Here is a 19012-nt window from a genome sequence, read left to right on the forward strand (position 1 = left end):
TGTGGAAGCTTGCAATGCCAGACAGTACCCGTCAGTCGGTAACCGATTTGGAATGGGCAAATCTACTGTGGGGGCTGCTGTGATCCAAGTAGCCAACACTATCACTGAGCTGCTGATATCAAGGGTACTGACCCTTGGAAATGTGCAGGTCATAGTGGATGGCTTTGCTGCAATGGGATTCCCTAACTGTGGTGGGGCGACAGACGGAACCCATATCCCTATCTTGACACCGGAGCACCAAGGCAGCCAGTATATAAACCAAAAGGGGTACTTTTCAATGGTGCTGCAAGCACTGGCGGATCACAAGGGACATTTCACCAACATCAACATGGGATGGCCAGGAAAGGTACATGATGCTCGCATCTTCAGGAACTCTGGTCTGTTTCAACAGCTGCTACAAGGGACTTACTTTCCAGACCAGAAAATAACCATTGGGGATGTTGAAATGTCTATAGTTATCCTTGGGGATCCAGCCTACCCTTAATGCCATGGCTCGTGAAGCCATACACAGACACCCTGGACAGTAGTCAGGAGCTGTTCAACTACAGGCTGAGCAAGTGCAGAACGGTGGTAGAATGTGCATTTGGGCGTTTAAAAGCGCGCTGGCGCAGTTTACTGACTCGATTAGACCTCAGCTAAACCAATATTCCCATTGTTATTACTGCTTGCTGTGCGCGCCACCATACCTGTGAGAGTAAGGGGGAGACGTTTATGGTGGGGTGGGAGGTTGAGGCAAATCGCCTGGCTGCTGGTTACGCGCAGCCAGACACCAGGGTGGTTAGAAGAGTACAGGAGGGTGCGGTGCGCATCAGAGAAGCTTTGAAAGCCAGTTTCAGGAATGGCCAGGCTATGGTGTGAAAGTTCTGTTTGTTTCTCCTTGATGGAAACTTCACCCCCGCAGGTTTCACTCTACTTTCCTGTAAGCTAACCACCCTCCCCTCCCTGCTTCGATCACTGCTTGCAGAGGCAATAAAGTCATTGTTGCTTCACATTCATGCATTCTCTATTTATTCATCACACAAATAGGGGGATAACTGCCAAGGTAGCCCGGGAGGGGTGGTGGAGGAGGGAAGCACCGGATGGGGTGGTGGAGGGAAGGACAAGGCCACACAGCACTTTAAAAAAAACTTTAAAACTTATTGAATGCCAACCTTCTGTTGCTTGGGCAATCCTCTGGGGTGGAGTGGCTGGGTGGCCAGAGGCCCCCACACCGCATTCTTGGGCGTCTGGGTGAGACGGCTATGGAACTCGGGGAGGAGGGCGGTTGGTTACACAGGGGCTGTAGAGGCAGTCTGTGCTCCTGCTGCCTTTCCTGCAGCTCAACCATACGTTGGAGCATATGAGTTTGATCCTCCAGCAGCCGGAGCATTGACTCCTGCCTTCTTTCAGCAAGCTGACGCCACCTACCATCTTCAGCCTGCCAACCCTCCTCGCGGTCATATTGTTTTCCTGCACTCTGAGATTGTCTGCCTCCATGTATTTTGCTATGCTCTGTCAGTGTGGAAGGACAGCAGGAGATCAGAGACCATTTCATCATGAGTGCGTTTTTTTCGCCTTCTAATCTTTGCTAGCCTCTGGGAAGGAGAAACATATGCAGCTGGTGGAGGAAAAAAAAGGGAGAGTGGTAGTTTAAAAAGACACATTTTATAGAACAATGGGTACACTCTTTCATGGTAAACCTTGCTGTTCACATTACATAGCACATGTGCTTTCATTACAAGGTTGCATTTTGCCTCTTATTCAAGGTATGCCGGTTTGGTGTGAGAGATCACTCACGCAGGGCCGGCCAGCAGAATTCGCCTTGCAGGCAGCCATGGTAAGCCACAGTCTTTTAGCTACTTTAACCTTCATAACATGTGGGAATGGTTTCAAACAGCAGTGCCCTCATTTCCCATACAAAGTAGCCGTTGGGTTGGCCATTAAAAATGGGTTGGCAATTTAAAAGGAGGGGTTGCGGTTTCCGGGTTCATGTGCAGCAGAAACCCGACTAACACCCCCTTCCCCCCCACACACACACAATTCTCTGGGATGATGGATTCACCCCTCCCCCGATCGCATAGCTAACAGCGGTGAAGATTTCTGTTCCACCACAGGCAAACAGCCCAGCAGAAACGGGCACGTCTGAACGTCCGCTTACTAAAAGCGCCCTATTTCAACCAGGTGACCATGAATGATATCACTCTCCTGAGGGTAACACAGAGAGATAAAGAACGGATGTTGTTTGAATGCCAGCAAACACCGGGACCATACGCTGCAAAGCTTTGTTCTGCAGTGATTCCCAACTACGTGCTACTGGCCTGGCGTGGTAAAGTGTCCTACCATGGAGGACGCAGCAAGGCTCCCCCCCCAGAAACAGAAAGGCTTTGGGAGTACATCCAGGAGAGCTTTATGGAGATGTCCCTGGAGGATTTCTGCTCCACCCCCAGACACGTTAACAGACTTTTCAGTGGTTGTACTGGCCGCGAATGCCAGGGCAAATTAATCATTAAACATGCTTGCTTTTAAACCATGTATAATATTTTACAAAGGTACACTCACCAGAGGTCCTTTCTCCACCTTCAAGGTCAGGGAGCCCACCTTGGGTGGGTTTGGGGGGTACTGGCTCCAGGTCCAGGGTGAGAAACAGATCCTCACTGCTGGGGAAACAGGTATCTCCGCTTCCTTGCTGTGAGCTATCATCTTCCTCGCCCCCAAAATCCGCTTCCGTGTTGCCTCCCACTCCTTGGACGGAGTCAAAGCACAGGGTTGGGGTAGTGGAGGCTGCACCCCCTAGAATGGCATGCAGCTCATCATAGAAGCGGCATGTCTGGGGCTCTGAACCGGAGCGGTCCTTTGCCTCTCTGGTTTTTTGGTAGGCTTGCCTGAGCTCCTTAATTTTCACGCGGCACTGCTGCGGGACCCTGTTATAGCCTCTGTCCTTCATACCATTGGAGATTTTTTCAAATATTTTGGCAATTAGTCTTTTCAAATGGAGTTCTGCCAGCACGGATTCGTCTCCCCATACAGCGATCAGATCCCGTACCTCCCATTCGGTCCATGCTGGAGCTCTTTGGTGATTCTGGACTGCATGGTCTCCTGTGATGATGAGCTCTGCATGGTGACCTATGCAGGTGAGCTCGTCACGCTGGCCAAACAGGAAACGAGAATCAAAAGTTCGCGGGCCTTGTCCTGTCTACCTGGCCAATGCATCTGAGTTGAGAGCACTGTCCAGAGCGGTCACAACTGAGCACTCTGGGATAGCTCCCGGAGGCCAATACCGTCGAAATGTGTCCACAGTACCCCAAATTCGACCCAGCAAGGCCGATTTCAGAGCTAATCCCCTTGTCAGGGGTGGAGTAAAGAAATCGATTTTAAGAGCCCTTTAATTCGAAAAAAAGGACTTCGTCGTGTGGATGGGTGCAGAGTTAAATCAAGATAGCACTGCTAAATTCGACCTAAACTCATAGTGTAGACCAGGCCTTTGTTTATTTTCCCTCAAATACTGCTGTAAGGGTTACTGGGCCATAGCCCCTTTTCTGTCACAACTTCTTTAGCATTTTGTTCATGGGTTTACAGAACTGACTAAAAGAATATGTGACAATATTTCTCTAATGAGGGTGAAGCTGTGGGACACAAGTTTTATCTATTTGCATATAGCCTGCAGCACAAAGAGTGGAAAGCTTTAAGGAATACAACCTTGTAAAACAGTAGAGCAGATTTGCTATTATGTTCTGGTGTTATTGCTCAGAAACAGAAAGAAAAAAGAAATCTTTAATGTTTTCTTTCAGTGACGTATTCAGAATTTTACCAATTACTGGTATGGAACAAACAAATGATACACACTCCACTGAAACACAAATTCAGGATTCATTAGAGTCCTCAAACCAGTCAAAATATGGTGTATTTCACAGCACTTGGTTTAACAATTTGCATCGCGGACATGCAAAAGCTCACAGGCATACAGGAAACGAAGCAGGGGTATTCTACTGTGACCAAAATGTGCTCCAACCACTCAGCTCTCTCTTCTTTTCATCCCTGCCTCCTCTTCTGCTTGTGAACGCCATGGTATTTTGCTCAGTCACAAACCACACATGAGATGGAAAGCAGCCATCAGAAGTGCTGAGCTATTCAGGGCTCCGTTTGATTACTTTCCTTTAAGCTGTTCAAACACTAATAAATTACCCATTTACTTATACTACCCAGATGTTTGCCATCTCGAAAAACAGATTATTTGTGGAAGTTTTTGTTCCATCTCAAAAATCCTGCAAATAATAAATGGAGAGCAGAGAGCCAATGCCACAAGCAACTTGCATATAGATCAGCATTTTGGTGGGGGGCAAAAAACACTTGTTGACCACTGTTTTAAAGTTAAGAACTTCTGTAACGAGCAAAGCAAGGAATGTAGTGGCCAATGGGTTCATAAGGTAGTGACACAGGAAGTATTTGCGTAACAGCAAAATGACTCTACCAAAAAAAGGTAACATTCACAGATGAGATTTAAAGGCAACCTGCAACATTTTTTTAAATTGGATTTGGACCCTTCCTGCTTCTTTAGCACATGTAAAGAAACTTGAAATGTATTTTTTCCCCCAAAATAAGGTTCTTCATGGTTATCAGAAGTCTCACTATGGTCTTCCATGATTTTGATGGGAGACGGTCTCAGTTATATTTGCTGGGAACACCCATGCCTTATCTGAAAGACTTTGGATGTTGAATCTTTATCAAATATGCCCCTTCAGCCAAGTGTTCATTAGGTGTTAGAATTAAATACATGTAAACAAAAAAGCAAAAAACATTTTAAACAGGCTGAGTAAAATTCCTTGCCCTTCACACTTACTTGATTTTCTCTCTCAACTCTTGGGATACAGTTCTACGCTCCACTTCCCATGAAGCGTTCCAGGGTAGACAAGATACGAACTTTTAAGGTCTTTGTAGCAGAGACCATGATTTTGTCTGTGTTTGTACAGTGCCTAGCACAATGGGGTCCTGGTCCATGACTGGAACTCCTAGGTACTATGGTAATACAAAGTATTATTAAATAATAATAATACTAAACACAGGAAAAACCAAAACCTGAGAAAAATCTTTCAGGCCTTCTTTTTAGAACATAAGGAAGCAAAAATGGAAACACCCAAAACTACAAAACCCAGAGAATTTAGGGAGGCGTTCAGAAGGAAACTTTTCTTCTGGACCCCTTCAGATCATTGCCAGAATTCACATCGGCTTAACAATTCGTTTCAAGGCTGCCAGTATTAACTTGAGAGCTCATTACAAAATGCCCAGTATAGCCAAATCAGGCAGACATGCAACACTGCTGAGTGCTTTAGTCCAACCCCCCACCACCTTGCCTCCAAAATCAGAAATCATTGAGAAGGGAGTGAGTGAGGAGAGCTAGGGATGAGAATATAGACGCCCCAGGAGAAACGAATAAGGCAAAAGGGGGTTACTACTTTTAACTTAATCAGATATAGTTCTTAATCAAAGATCCGGATAAGATTTTGCTGCTGAGAAGAGGCCAGAAGGGAGGGGTATTTTGTTTGTGTATTTTTAAATAAGAGAGAGGTGTTACGTTTTCAGGGCATCCATATTTGGCAACCACCAAGTTGAGGTTATGGGGACATTGCCTAGAACCTAAAGGCACAAATACAGGAGAACTGCACTAATCATTGGGAGGCCCCATGACAAATTAATGAACTTCACAAGATTAGGGAGCAAGTAGACTGTAAGGGCAACTTAAATTGCAAACGTTTTGGAATAGGGACCATCTTTTTGTTCTGTGTTTGTAGAGCACCTACCATAATGGGATCGTGGTCCATGACCAGGGTTCTTAGGCACTACCGCATACAAACGAAGAAGGAAAAAAAAGTGAACAAACAATGCGAGGGCAAGGAAACCATCAGAAAATGCATTTTGTTCATTTGATAACTATCACGGAGTTTCATTTATAGCACCAGAATTTTACCAGTAAAGCAAGTGTTTCTTTTCTAAACACAAAAAAGTCTTGACAGTACGAAACCTGACTAGACCACCCTGTTATTTATTATTATCGGTGCTTTGATCAAAAGAACTTGGGACCCAGCCCTGCACACACAGCTCTGAACAGTACTAGCCAGTGGTCTTTGCTGAGGAGTAGGAAGAGACCACTACACCTGTACATTTTCAGACAACTCTTCAAAGTAGACCCAGTTCTCCTCTCGCATCAGCTGTCCATGGGATAGCTCCACTGACATGAGTGCAGTTATTCCTCTTACTTATACTAGCTGTAATCAGAAAGAAACTTCTTCTCTTCCTGTCTGTAGTGTACTTAGTACACTATTACTACTCTTCAAGCAGTAACATGCATAGATTAGCAAGGTTCTACTGTATTTTCATGATCTTGTTTTATCTTTCTTGATAGAGGAATATTAAAATTATTCTTGTGTGTACTCAATGGCAATAAAGACCAGCAGCTGATCTGTTTGCCTTCACCCTGCAGTTACACAGTCTACGCTGATGTTACTTCGCAATCCAACAGAGCTCACTGTTGGGAAATGTTTCCTGGTATTTTGCCCAAATTATCTTTTACTCAGTTTCCTGTGATTACCCCTAGCCCTGTCCTCTTGGAGGTCCTAGGCAATTCCACTCCCTTCTTGGTATTTACACCCTTCAAATATTTGTAGACAGTTATAGTCCCACAGATAGCAACAGGGTTGTAATGGTCATCACACAATGCAACTAAAGCAGGAGCTAAGTATTCAGGCTGACATAGGTTCACACATTTGGTGGACTGCGTTTTAGTGGCTGGTTGTTTTCTAAATGGCAAAATACCCAAAGCGACTGCAGTATTTAAGTGTATCCAGTCATCATGGAGGGCATTAGGTTAACAGCCCGAGGGCGGGGCAGACTAAGTATATTTACATGTTCAGAAATTTTGTTTGCCCCCCTTTTTCCAAATGAAAAGATGGTTTGTGGTTAGTTCTGGGTTTCATTCCTGGCTTTGTCACATTTGCTATGGATCCTGGGCAAGTCCTTTAATATCTGTGCCTCAGTTTCCCAGCTGTCCAGTTGGGATAATGACATTTCCCTACCTCTCACTCATGCTGCCAGGATAAAATTCTTCATGTTTGTGAAGTGCTCAGACTCTAGAGCAGAGGTGGGCAAACTACGGCCTGTGAGCCACATCTGGTCCACAGGACCATCCTGCCCGGTCCTTGAGCCCCCGGGCCATCCCCTGCTGTTCCCCCTCCCCCGCAGCCTCAGCTTGCTGAGACACCAGCACTCTGGCCCACTGCTCCTGCCAGGAAGCACGGCGGTGTGGCTGCGAGCTCCTGCCGCTCTGAGCGGCATGGTAAGGGGGCGGGGAGGTTGGATAAGGAGCAGTGGATTCCAGGGGCAGTCAGGGGACAGGGAGCAGGGGGTGGTTGGATGGGGTGAGGTGGTTGGATAGTGGGTTGGGTCCCAGGGGGGCAGTTAGGGGCAGGGGTGTGGATATCGGTCAGAGCAGTCAAGGTAAAGGGAGCAGGGGGGGGTTGGATAGGAGATGGGGTCCCAGGGAGGCGGTTATTGGTGGGAGGTCCCGGGAGGGGGTGGTCAGGGGACAAGGAGCGGGGGGGGGGGGGGTTGGATGGATTGGGGGCGGATAGGGAGCGGGAGCCAGACTGTTTGGGGAGGCACAGCCTTCCCTATCCGGCCCTCCATATAGTTTTGCAACCCCAATGTGGCCCAAAAACTTTGCCCACCCCTGCTCTAGAGTTCCAGAGGCCAGATATAATAGCAAGCCTAAAGAGTTGCCCACTTCTTTCTCTCCCTTAGATCTCCTGTCACTTTCTTGTTTCCCTCCACTCCACCTGGCGGCCTCCTACCTTCCTTCAGTCTCCACATTTCACTTTTCTCCTTATCACCGCCCCCCTCTGCCCTCCCCACCCCCATGCAATGGTCTTCTGTCCACCTGGCTAATTGCTACACGTTTTGCTCCTGGTAATAGGATCCCGGAACAGACGTGCACTTTCTGAATGGGTAACATCATGCAGCACAACTCCTCCTAAAGCCATGGCAGCCCCTCCTGAAATGTATCTATCTAATCTATGGCTAAAACTGTCGCTGTGCCCTGGAAACTTTCATTCACAGCAGAGGTATGAGAGGAGCATCCACAGTGGAAGACACTGCACTTTGCCCGGCGAACCCATGTTGACCCTGACCTAGCTGAACCATTTTCAGGAAGTGGAAGCGTAGTTCCAGCTTCATGGTCCAGTCATTCTTTGGCTTCTCTGCAGAGCCTGTGATCAGAGCTAACTAGCAGAGCTGGTCAAAATATAGAAGAAAAATCTCACTTAATTTTTTCCCCTGGTTTCTCTCAGCATTGCAAAATTTGCCAACTAGCTCTACTAAATTAGTATCCATTGTCGTAAGGAGTCTGCTGTCACAGCTAATCCAACAGCTGTACGTTTGCCTGTAAAATGGAGCCGATTGTAGCTACTTTTATTTTTAGTATGGAGGGGCAGCCTGTGGAGATGTCTGGTCCCAGCATTCAGTGCTGTATCTTTAACCATCTTCATGGAGCACTGGCTGCTGAGACACACAGAGCCTATGGGCTACCTCTTCTTATGAGAGAGATCAGGTGCAGGTCACAATGTAGAACTCTAATGGCCACTCAAAAATAGGCCCTGTAGACTCCAGTTTGGCCACAAATGCTCCAGATGAATTATTCTCTGTCTGGGACCCCACCCAATAAATACAATGATTAGAAGCAGACTGTTTTAGATTTGGGATATTAATGTTATTAAATTCTGCAGAGAAAAATATCCTTGTTAAGAAGAGCTCGGTGGTATCACATTCTATTCATAAAGAAATAGGTAGCAGGTTTTCTAATTTCAGGTGTAGCCTCAAATGATGAAATAAAATACATAAATGTTTACTACGCTTTTATGGATTTCACACAACCAACTTCCACACCCTAGTGCCAGGCTGTTAATAAGTCCCTATCTGGTTACAGAACATTATTTGTGAAGATAACAATATGTGAACATAGAGAAAAATTAACAATGTGCATTTTTTCCACCTAATAAATTACAATATCTGGAATTCTTATCCCACAGCTGGATTATTAATCAGTGCACAGACTGCCTTTACAATAATGAAGCATTAACCAGTTAATGTTTACTTTGCCACTAAAATATGTCAGGATAGCTCTTCACATCAGTATCCTAGTCAGTTTTCTACAAAGCAAGTTGCTCAAAGTTTTATTGCATTTAGAAAAGCATCAGAGAATGCTGAACTTCTCACATTGGTCTTATAAATTAGCTGTTTTCCTGTTCACAGAACACTGGTAAAGAGAACTAAAATGATTGTTTATCAATGCATTGTTTAAAAAGAAATCAACTCCAATGATCACAATTGTTGACAAAGTTACTGGCAGCATGTCATTATTGGAGAAGGAGGGGCTGGTCTCTCCTGATGCAGAGCAGCTGAGATAGGCTCAGAAAGGGAAAAACAGATGTACTATAATTTTTTATAAGCTAATACTAATACATCACCACCTTACAGGCCCCCTTGTTTCAACCCTAATACTGATTACAAACCAAACCAATATCCTGCCGTTTTCAGCGGGACTCTAAACTGTTTTGGTGATCAACTAGTTCTATGTCCATGCCTCTGTCACGTCTCGCAGCTTGCACATAAATGATCTGTTCTCTAGCAGACTTCATATAAAAAAAAAAATCAACCTCAAATGATACATTCAGTGTTCCTTCACTATTTGTATGGCGTGTATGGTACAATTTAAAACTGGCTTTTCACAGTGAGGTAATAAGAGCAATACATTAATAAGAGATCTAGGAGCTGATCAAGCTTTATGGCAATTTCTTCCACTTTTAAGTACAATTTCATGTGTGAGGTTTAACACTACAAAGGAACTGGTGGGCACTAACACTTTGTATGAGAAAAGTGCTCATCAAAGAGAGACCATTTCTTAACTGATTAAATCAATTTGATATGTGAGGTTTGAATACTAGCCCTTTAAAACACAAACACACAAGCCAACAACTGATGATTACTTTAACCTGTTCATTTTCCAAGACCACACTGCAAAAAAATGCAGCAGCCACTGCACAGGGGGAAGTGGCTATTAGCCTGTGTGAGTCCCTCTCCCACTTGAGCCCTCAGCAGAAGGGTACTGCAAGAGAGAGGTTTCTCCAAGCAAGATGCTCAGCTGGTATGGGTCACTGCATGCAATGGCATGCCTCCCCGTGAAGCCCCTTCCCTCGATAGATGCCAAAAATCAAATCTTGGCTACTTAACGCAGCGTGTTCCACATGTTAGCTTCCAACATGTTGAGCAACCGTGTTAACGGAGATGAATAGCGCTGTCAAGCAGGAAGCTGGCTCACCAGGATGGAAACAGTGGGATACAGTGACCTTTACATTCAGAGAAAAGTGTCCCTGAAATGGCATGAAGTGTTTTGAAAGAAATCCGAACTTCTTTGCTTGCTTTGATTGTTATGTTTTGTAACAAAACTCAGTGTCGCTGTGCTTGAGTTTTGCTTGGTCCCAAATCCTGGACCTCTCTCGAAAAGCAGACTAGCTGACAGAGGAAATTAATCATTATCACACTGTTTTGAAAGAAGCTTTCTTTATATGAGCCCGACATTATTATATCCTAGTTTCCAGGACACTTCGTTTCAAACACCGCTGCTGTTCACATTGAATGCAGCTGAAACCTCATGGCTGCCTTCTATTTTGATTTTTGTTAAATAAGGAAATACTGTCTAAAGCAGCTAAAAAGCCAAATTTCCAAGTAAAACCACTCTTAAATTAGTCTAATTGTGCATTGGTTTTTAAAAGATCATGTCAAGATTGAACTGAAAGTTACGGATTTTGCTTCCAAAAAAGTAAGCATTACCATCTAGTCAATACAAGCCATTCACTTGAAATGCAGAGAAAATCATTTTAACAGGATCTTGGTTTTCAATTTTTTTCTCAAGAGGTTTTTTTTTTGTTTTTTTTTTAAACCTCTTCTCGACTGCCGAAGAATCATCTACACAACTATAGGGTGACATTCAGCTTCCCAAGAGGCTTTGTAGCACTATGCTAGGGAAGCCAAAATAGATATTGGTCTAATATAAAATAATCAGAATAAGCTATCAGTCATAAAAGGAATCCAATAAATATATATCTATCGATCTATCTCTATTAGGGACAAAGTATGGTGCAGCACAACCATTCTTAAATACATAACCTGGTGTTCATGTGTCATGGCCCTAAATGAGGGGGAAAGATAGCTTGCACATATTGTACACACAGGCGTACTACATGGCTCTTCTGAATAATGTTCTTTAAGGCAGCAAGCTTAGGGCCTTACAGTAAAGAACAAAGCGAGTCATAACATTTTCTCTGATTGATCAGTACCAGCCTTTCATACTTCAGTAGGATTTATCAAATGCTTTCTAAACCAGGCAGAGAGTTTGGGGTTGTTACAAGCCCAGTTGTAAGAAATACTACTGATTTAACTGCTTGCTAGGTTTGCCGTTAATTCTCTTGCACAGTGACCTCAGGAGCTATGAAAGGCTGTTTTCTTATGCCAATGAGCATGAAAAAGAATGCAGTGGAATACCTTGTGCCTGAGCTGCAGAACTGTGGGAATACCCCAGAGCCAGGAGCGCCGTCTCCACCAGCTGGCTAAAGAGCACATCTTTGCGGACCAGAACGAACTCTGCATGCTCCTCTCGATTATCGTATTCGAGGGAGGTGTCCAACTGCTCCACCACACAAAAGACAGGAATCATCAAACCTAAGTGAGAAAAGTTTTTAAAAGAATCATCAGTAATAGAGGAACAGGAACAAATAAGTCATTCATTTCTGATTTAAAATGTCAGATTAATACATCTCCTGGAGTGCTCATGTTAGCAGATTCCCGGTTTTCATTCGGCTGCAGAATGGTCTTTCAAGAGAAATAGTGGGTGCCTCATCACTTGACTCATTTAAAACCACACTAGATAACAATCCAGAGAATACAATGCAGGAACCAATCCGTAACTGGCATGGGGATGAACAAGATGCCCTAATGAGACTTTCCAGATATGTGCTCCAGAAGGATGGGGTGTGGTCATTAATACATATATAGACTGAAGCCACTCAGCCTTTTGCCATATTAAGAAACATTCTACAGAAACATGCAGTAAGAGGCTCGCGTTGTTCATAGGAAAACCCACCCTGTTAGCAAGTGCTGGTCCTGCAGAATCACTGAGGCATGAGTGGGTAGTGGTCACTCATTATCTCCCCATGATATAAGGCAGGAAGGGGTAGTGGTCTAGAGAGGATCTAGGTATGAACTAAGCAGTCCTAGGAGAGGAAGTTTAGAAGCAGTCCAGACTTGGGAGAAGGTTTGGGCAGGGTTGTTTAATTTTGTTTTATTGCAAGTTCCTTTCATGACTCCTGGCAGGTTTGCATCTGCTACAACTTGTGTGGCCTGTGTTTGAAACAGACTAGGGAAGCTACCTTTCACATAACATTACCTGTAACAATGTTATCATCCTTCCTTTTCAAACTGCTGATTAGCTCTGCTACTAGAAGTTTATTAATTGGTTACATATACTTCTGAGTCACTGAACATGCTGGAAATCATTGTGAGGCTGGAGATGTATCTCAGCCTAAAATGGTTTAACTAGTTCCTACCTATACAGTCTAATGAAAGGAGTTCCTTTAGGTCTATTATTGTTGGGGGAAAGCTCATTCTAAAGAGCAGCAGTATAGCGATCTCTCTCTAACAGCAAATAAAAGAAAAACAACTAACTATTTTTAGGTTATGTTAAGGAGAACAATCATTGTGCTACTGTATTGCACATTCAAGCAAAATACAGGGAAAACTGCATTTCAAGAAGTCAACTCTCCTTCCTTTAGAAGCCAATTAAAACCTCTTCGAGGTATCCACTACAGTTCGGTTCAAGCTTTAGTTAAAGATCACTTCTATACACTGACTGAAGTTTCTGGTTCTTTAGGCATTTTCTTGGGGAAAAGCTACATTCCATTTTAGAATCACAGTCCTACAGGAGACAGTGACGTCAATGACAACCATAGGAGGAAAAACTAATGGACTCAAATCCTTATCAGCTCTTGGTGCAAGAGACGAAACTCATTTAAAAATAAAATGTAAAGTACACAACTCTCAATCGTTACATTAGACACTAATCAGGTTCCCTTTGACAAGTACAGCAATGTTGGTTGCAATAGTAACAAGCTCAGGAATGAATCTCTCACTATCAGATTGCTGCGATTCATTTTGTTTTACTTAAAAAATGTTTAACTGAAATAGTTCGCAGTTCTGCTAATACAATATCCATAGTCATATTGCTCCTTGTCTTATTTCTTAACTCTTGGATTCTGGTACATGACCAAGGGTTTTGCAAGCTCAAATAGCACCGTTTATTCTTAATGTACTCAAGAACATGTACCATAAAGCCATCCGGCTTCTTTGCCGGAAAGATGTTATGGAATTGATCCTGCTCCTGTTGAAGCCAGTGACAAAATTCCTGTTAACTTCTATGACCCTAGGATTGAATCCTAGTTGCCTATAAATCACACAAATTTCAGTCTCTCTGTAAGTGAAAATCTTCTGTTTCTATTCAGATATGGTTTATCATACTACTTTTGATGCCCAATTTATCATTAGTAATGCCAACAATCTGTGGTGTAACTATTAATATGTTGCGAGACAAGTTTATGATTGTAGTAACAAGAGGCCAAATTCAGACGCAATGCTAATGGCTGCATAAATTACAATTTGGTAAATTAGCACAAGTGGGTAAATGCAAGCTTATAAGAGAGAGGGGCGTGCTGTTGCATCTTTTATCCTCCTACTGGTTGCTTTTCTTGCTACAACCCTGTCTATCTGCCCCCTTGACATATAGGTTATATTGATTCCCCATGCAATTTATACTATCATTTACGTCTTCTCTGCAGAAGAAGCTCTCAATTGCTGGAAGTAGAATTAGTCACAGTTTAATTTTGGAGTGGCAGGATGAACCCACGGTATTATTGCAGATTCTCCGTAATGCTCCCAAATACTGGGTTTTAAAATGGTCCTTTCCCACCACTGCTTGCTGACAGCTCTGCTACAGAGATGGGGTTTCCAAGGACAGCATCTCTGAGCTTTCTGGCCCGGCAGAAATGACAATAAGATGCTAATAGTACATTAAAAAGAATGGGGGGCAAGGGGCAAAGGGCAAATTACCACATCCTCTACTGCTAATGGGGTTTTGTGCCTGTGGCTACAACCCCTAGAACTTTAAACACCAATCCTACTTTACTAAAGACTGATGGTAAATCCAACTCTCCCCAGAAAATCTCATTCCAAAGAAGTATCACCTGCTTTGTCCTTTATTTAGCATTGGACAGAGTAAAGCTATCATTTCTTCCACAGATTTATTACCTCAGAGTTCCCTGTTTCCTGACAATCTGAGTGAATAAATTAACATTCTTTACTGTACATTAAAAATGAGAGAAGAAAACATTTTCGGCTGGAAGCCAATGTCACTCTCACAGACTGATATACACAACTTCTCACACCTAGGTACGTATATTACACCTCTCTCATACTCAACCCTAATACAATAGATTTAAAGTAGAGCTGTGTAAATTAGTCAATGCTCTGCAACAGCCCCAGTCAGAGAATTTATAGCAATATTTACAAAGCTGGGATCGTGAGCTTAGACATGAAGCCTTGTAGGTGCTGATGGAGTAAGATAAAACAAGCCTTTACATAGTTAGTTTTAACATTGCTTGATTCTCTTCCCATTCCTGATCATCCAGAAACTACCACACACAAAAGAAAACTTCTGGTCCTAAAACTGTGTGTATTTGGTTTCCCAGATTTACAAAGGCGCTTCAGCGGGTCTTTATAACTCATGGTGCAGGACATAAAACTATATGATTTTCATATACAGAGGTTACAAGAGGTGGACTGGAGGCAAGAGGGAATATTTTTTCTTTCTGAAAAGGATAAATGCAATGCCAGAATGCACAAAGGCATTCATATTAAGCTGCTTCCTTTTTTTTATTTTTGTTAATTTATTTAAATGCAGCAACTTAGTTGCTTTTCTGCATAAAATTCAGATGGTGCTTTAACCCTGAACACATAGCATCAGTTGAAACACATAAGTAAAAATGTGGAAGATCCTAGAAAACAGCAAATGCTTTCATGACAGCACTGCATAAAAGCAGCTCTCTGCACTCTGAGGAAGAGGCCAGTTCACAGTCCAATGTATGACAACTGTGCACAAACTGCTTTGACTATAACTGTTTATGCCTGCGTACATTTTCCAAATCTGGGGGGTTTAAACTTCACGATTCCCTTTCCAGTCACAGGGAGCTGAACAGCGAAGGCTTTGCACCTGGCTTTCCTTACTTTTTAGGCAAACTATTCAATTTCTTTTCTGAGCCTGGCCAAAGGTGCAGAGAGAGACTAGAAAGAAAGCACCACTGAAATCATGTACCTGACATTTGTATTTTACTGTACATTTTCTCCTCCTTGTCAAGTTCATTCTGCTGTGAACAGTTCCTTAGTAAATAAAATACATCCATAAAATGTAGAGTGTGGGCATTAAAAACGGAAGGTTTTTCTGAATTTTTCTGAAATTGTCTAAGTCGTCTTCATTCAAGAAGTAGTTTTTGGATATATCTGTGTACAGACTTTCTTCAGTTTAATTAAAAGTTGAGGTCATTTTAAAAAAAAACCAAACAATGTATTGAACTAAATCAATACAGAGTTCTAAACCAATATAAGAATGTCTACACGGGTTTCCACCAGTTTAATTAGATCAACTTGAAGAAAACAAATATTTTTAGTTAAACCAGTGTAAACTGTGTGTGTATGGATGAGTCCCTTTCAAATGACTATTTTAAGGCACAATATGACGCTGAGTCTTACACTGGTTTTATTTATGTTTCAAGTGTTATCTAGTCCAATGTGTGCTTAAAATGAGTAATAAACTGCACTCTACAGTCACTGGACTTCCACATGTTGTCCATTTGCTTGCTAACACCATGCATTTAGTGTCTCCAAATGTGGGGAAAAAAGAAAGGATGTGGAGAGCTGGTGACGATAAATGCTATATATACTCGCCCCTCTATCCCCACTGAATGGGAAGCACTATTTATCCTAATAAATATAATACAAAGATCGGCCAATAAGAGTAGGATGCAATAAAATGTGTCTTTTCAGATTAAAATTTGTTTTCATCAGGCAAAATTTTGAACTCTGTCTAGGTGTTATTTAATTTAATCTAATTTGAACAATTTCCAATCATCATCTTGATTAATTTCAACAGCATGATGTTATAGAAAAATTTACTGTATGGGGGTTCTCTAGAAGTGTATTAATAAAGGAGCCAAGTTCTCAGCTCTGAGTAACACAAGGTTTTAAGACTTCCCAGATTTCTAGTGGGAATACTTCATAGCACAAGCATGTTTTCTTTTGGGAGTTAAACCCACCAAAATTATTAAAAATTGAGATCAAATGGTGGTGTAAAACCCAAAGGAAATCATGCGATAGCGGAGAGATTTTTATCAAATGAAAAAAGTAGAAAATAAAGTTTTTACAGCACACGCACACAAGATAATCTCCTTCACAGACAGACAAAGCTAACATCTATGATTTGATGTTCAGAAACCAGGGCATTTACTGACACTTAATAGACTACAGAAAACCCTCGATTATTGCATAAGAAAGCAGTCTTTGCCTAGTAGAGATTCTAAACAAAGGCCACACAATAATCAAGCCCCTCTCAAACACAGAGGGCCAAATTCAGCCCTGGGTCAAGCAAACACAATTCCAATGACTTCAATGGAGCTGAGCCTGATTACACCAGGACTGAATTTGACCCAAAGTGTGACTACATACTTTTCCTAAATCCAGTGTACAGAAAAGATAGTATCAAATCTGCAGAGGAAGCTAAAATTAATTACAACCTCCCCCTCACACACATACCCTGATGAGAGACCGCATCTCCGTTTCGCAATACAACACTTGTTTTATGGAGGGACCAATCCTGCAAGCCTTCTAGATGCAGAACTGCCAATGACTTCAATGGGATCTCTGCACAAGATGGTTTTCATGACCGGGCCCCCATTTTCGTGATAGAATCTATCTCAATACAACTCCATCCGCAACACAGAGTTTATCTGGACAATTCCCTCTGATGAAAGTCATACACTATATTTAACAAAAAAAAAAAAATTGTTCTCCCCTCTCATACTAAAATCATTCCAGAGGAACAAAACTGAAAGATTTCTTAAATCTGATTTGGTTTCCACCAATCATGTACTTTTCCCTCTAGAGGGGCATTTCATGTAAGGTGGACAGTGAAGAGGAACAGGTCCGTTTCTTTTGAGTCAGTCACTTTCAGAATCTAATGCACTAGGTGAAAGCTGAATTTAAAAAAAAAATACAATGAAAATATTTGTTATCCAATTCTCCCATACCTTCTTTTAAACAAATGCTAATTTTGACAATATCCCTTCAAGAATTCAGAAATCAGAATTCACATAGCAAAAAGAGCTTTTCCTCTGTTCTCCTCCTCATTAGAATCCACCGCCTAGTCCCACTATTTAAAAAGGTAGGAACCTCTAGAATTTAACAATTCCCAGTTCTCTAGAGCTACCTGAATTTCAGCATTGAAGAGCTCCATCCCACATTCCCATGGAAACAAAGCAATAGCCATATTTGCCTAGTCCCCTTTGTAACTGCATAATTTCCACTCTTGAAAATCATATTGTGCAACACCAACCAACAAGATAAGCTCAGCAGCAAGGCTACCATAGCTCCAAAAATGGTATCATCGGAAGACCCTGCAACAACTCTGAGAAATGAACATCTCATACAAATACGAATAAGACTTCTATTTGAGCTTCACTAGCTGAACGCAGATATTCTAAAGTGTGCCACAGAGCTTTTTGAGAAGAGAGAGGCCACGAGTATTAGAAAAAACAGTTCACCATTCTTATCTTCACCCCACTTTTATTGAAAGCACTGCTCAGCTCTAGCTGGGGGGTGATGTGAGATCTTACAGATAAAATCCTACCGAGTCCAATTAAAGATTTAATATTTAGGACACATGATAGACTGAATAGATGCAAAGATACTGTTTCTAAAGTGCAACATACCTATCACTCTTTGTGCTTAAGAGATCATAGCAATGCAGCACAGTAGAGTGGTTGAAGAAACAAAGCTCAAAAACTTCAGCAGGTATTAGTCATGTTCTCTCAGAATCGCTTTCAAGTGATCCATAAATCTTAAATATAATTACATTTGACAGAATATAAGCTGTTGGCAGTTAACCTGTTTACAATAAAAGCTTGGTTTGGGTAAATGGACTGTACTTCAGTCTTAAATAACAAACACAAACCTACGTTTGAGGTAGAGAATTCTTTCACTGTAAATGTTTTTACTGAGGACCGGGGGAATTACTTTGCAGCTTGTTTTCCACTAACCACTTGGAAAAACGTGAAAACCACTACATGTATCCAGGCATGAGGCTAACTGGAATTCTATATGTTAGAATTAGCTATTATATTGAGACCATCACAACATTATGGTGCTGCCCAAAAATAAAAAATTAGCTCAGAAGGGCAAAAACTTCATCTTTACACAATCACAACACTTGCCTATATGGCATTCCAGCTTTTTTAGGTTACTTGTGAGCTAATGGACATTTGTACTAGGACTGGCAGAATTTTAACTGGTTACCTCCTGCTCTTTAATGGTTTATATACCAGTTGTAAAAATTTCTTCCAGACTGAAATTTGGCCTAGAAGATCTCAGCCTCCAGATTTATTTTTTCAAATACTATAGCATGGCTCCCTTTTTGGGAGGACTGAGGGGATAAGTACAGACATTACCTTTCTCCACCTTTCCCCCCCCTCCAACTTTCAGTATTTAACTCAACCCTAGTCAGGAAATACTCTTCTACATATTGTGTTGTAGTCAGTGGTGATGGGAAACCACAGCATACTGTTTACATCATTCTGCAGCTTCCAGTCCTTCTGAGGCATCAGTCCCCCTACCA

General features: G+C 42.3%; 2 protein-coding genes across 4 annotated transcripts in view; both read right to left on the reverse strand.

Annotated features, from left to right (window-relative positions):
• Positions 1 to 19012, reverse strand: part of SATB2 (SATB homeobox 2) — a 166436-nt gene that overhangs the window by 129873 nt on the left and 17551 nt on the right. For all 3 annotated transcript variants that reach the window (XM_073306320.2, XM_073306321.2, XM_073306319.2), the window contains exon 3: positions 11566 to 11742. In XM_073306320.2, the coding sequence (XP_073162421.1) occupies positions 11566 to 11742 (177 nt within the window). The remainder of the gene's footprint in view (positions 1 to 11565; positions 11743 to 19012) is intronic.
• LOC140895781 (zinc finger and SCAN domain-containing protein 29-like) lies at positions 1023 to 3166 on the reverse strand. The gene is made up of 2 exons (XM_073306322.2): positions 2539 to 3166; positions 1023 to 1597 (listed from the first exon to the last, which is right to left on the reverse strand). The coding sequence occupies exons 1-2, from the start codon at positions 2921 to 2923 to the stop codon at positions 1485 to 1487; spliced, it is 498 nt and encodes a 165-aa protein (XP_073162423.1). The 5' UTR covers positions 2924 to 3166; the 3' UTR covers positions 1023 to 1484.

This window comes from Lepidochelys kempii, chromosome 11 (assembly GCF_965140285.1).
Source record: "Lepidochelys kempii isolate rLepKem1 chromosome 11, rLepKem1.hap1, whole genome shotgun sequence".
In the NCBI taxonomy this organism is placed as follows: domain Eukaryota; kingdom Metazoa; phylum Chordata; order Testudines; family Cheloniidae; genus Lepidochelys; species Lepidochelys kempii.

Bases quoted from the DNA above. Each gene is read 5' to 3' on its own strand.
- LOC140895781 (XM_073306322.2), bottom strand. From the start codon at position 2,923: ATGAAGGACAGAGGCTATAACAGGGTCCCGCAGCAGTGCCGCGTGAAA. The intron at 1,598-2,538 runs GTGAGTGTACCT...TTCCTCCACCAG, and splicing joins AGGTGGAGAAAGGACCTCTG to CTGCATATGTTTCTCCTTCC.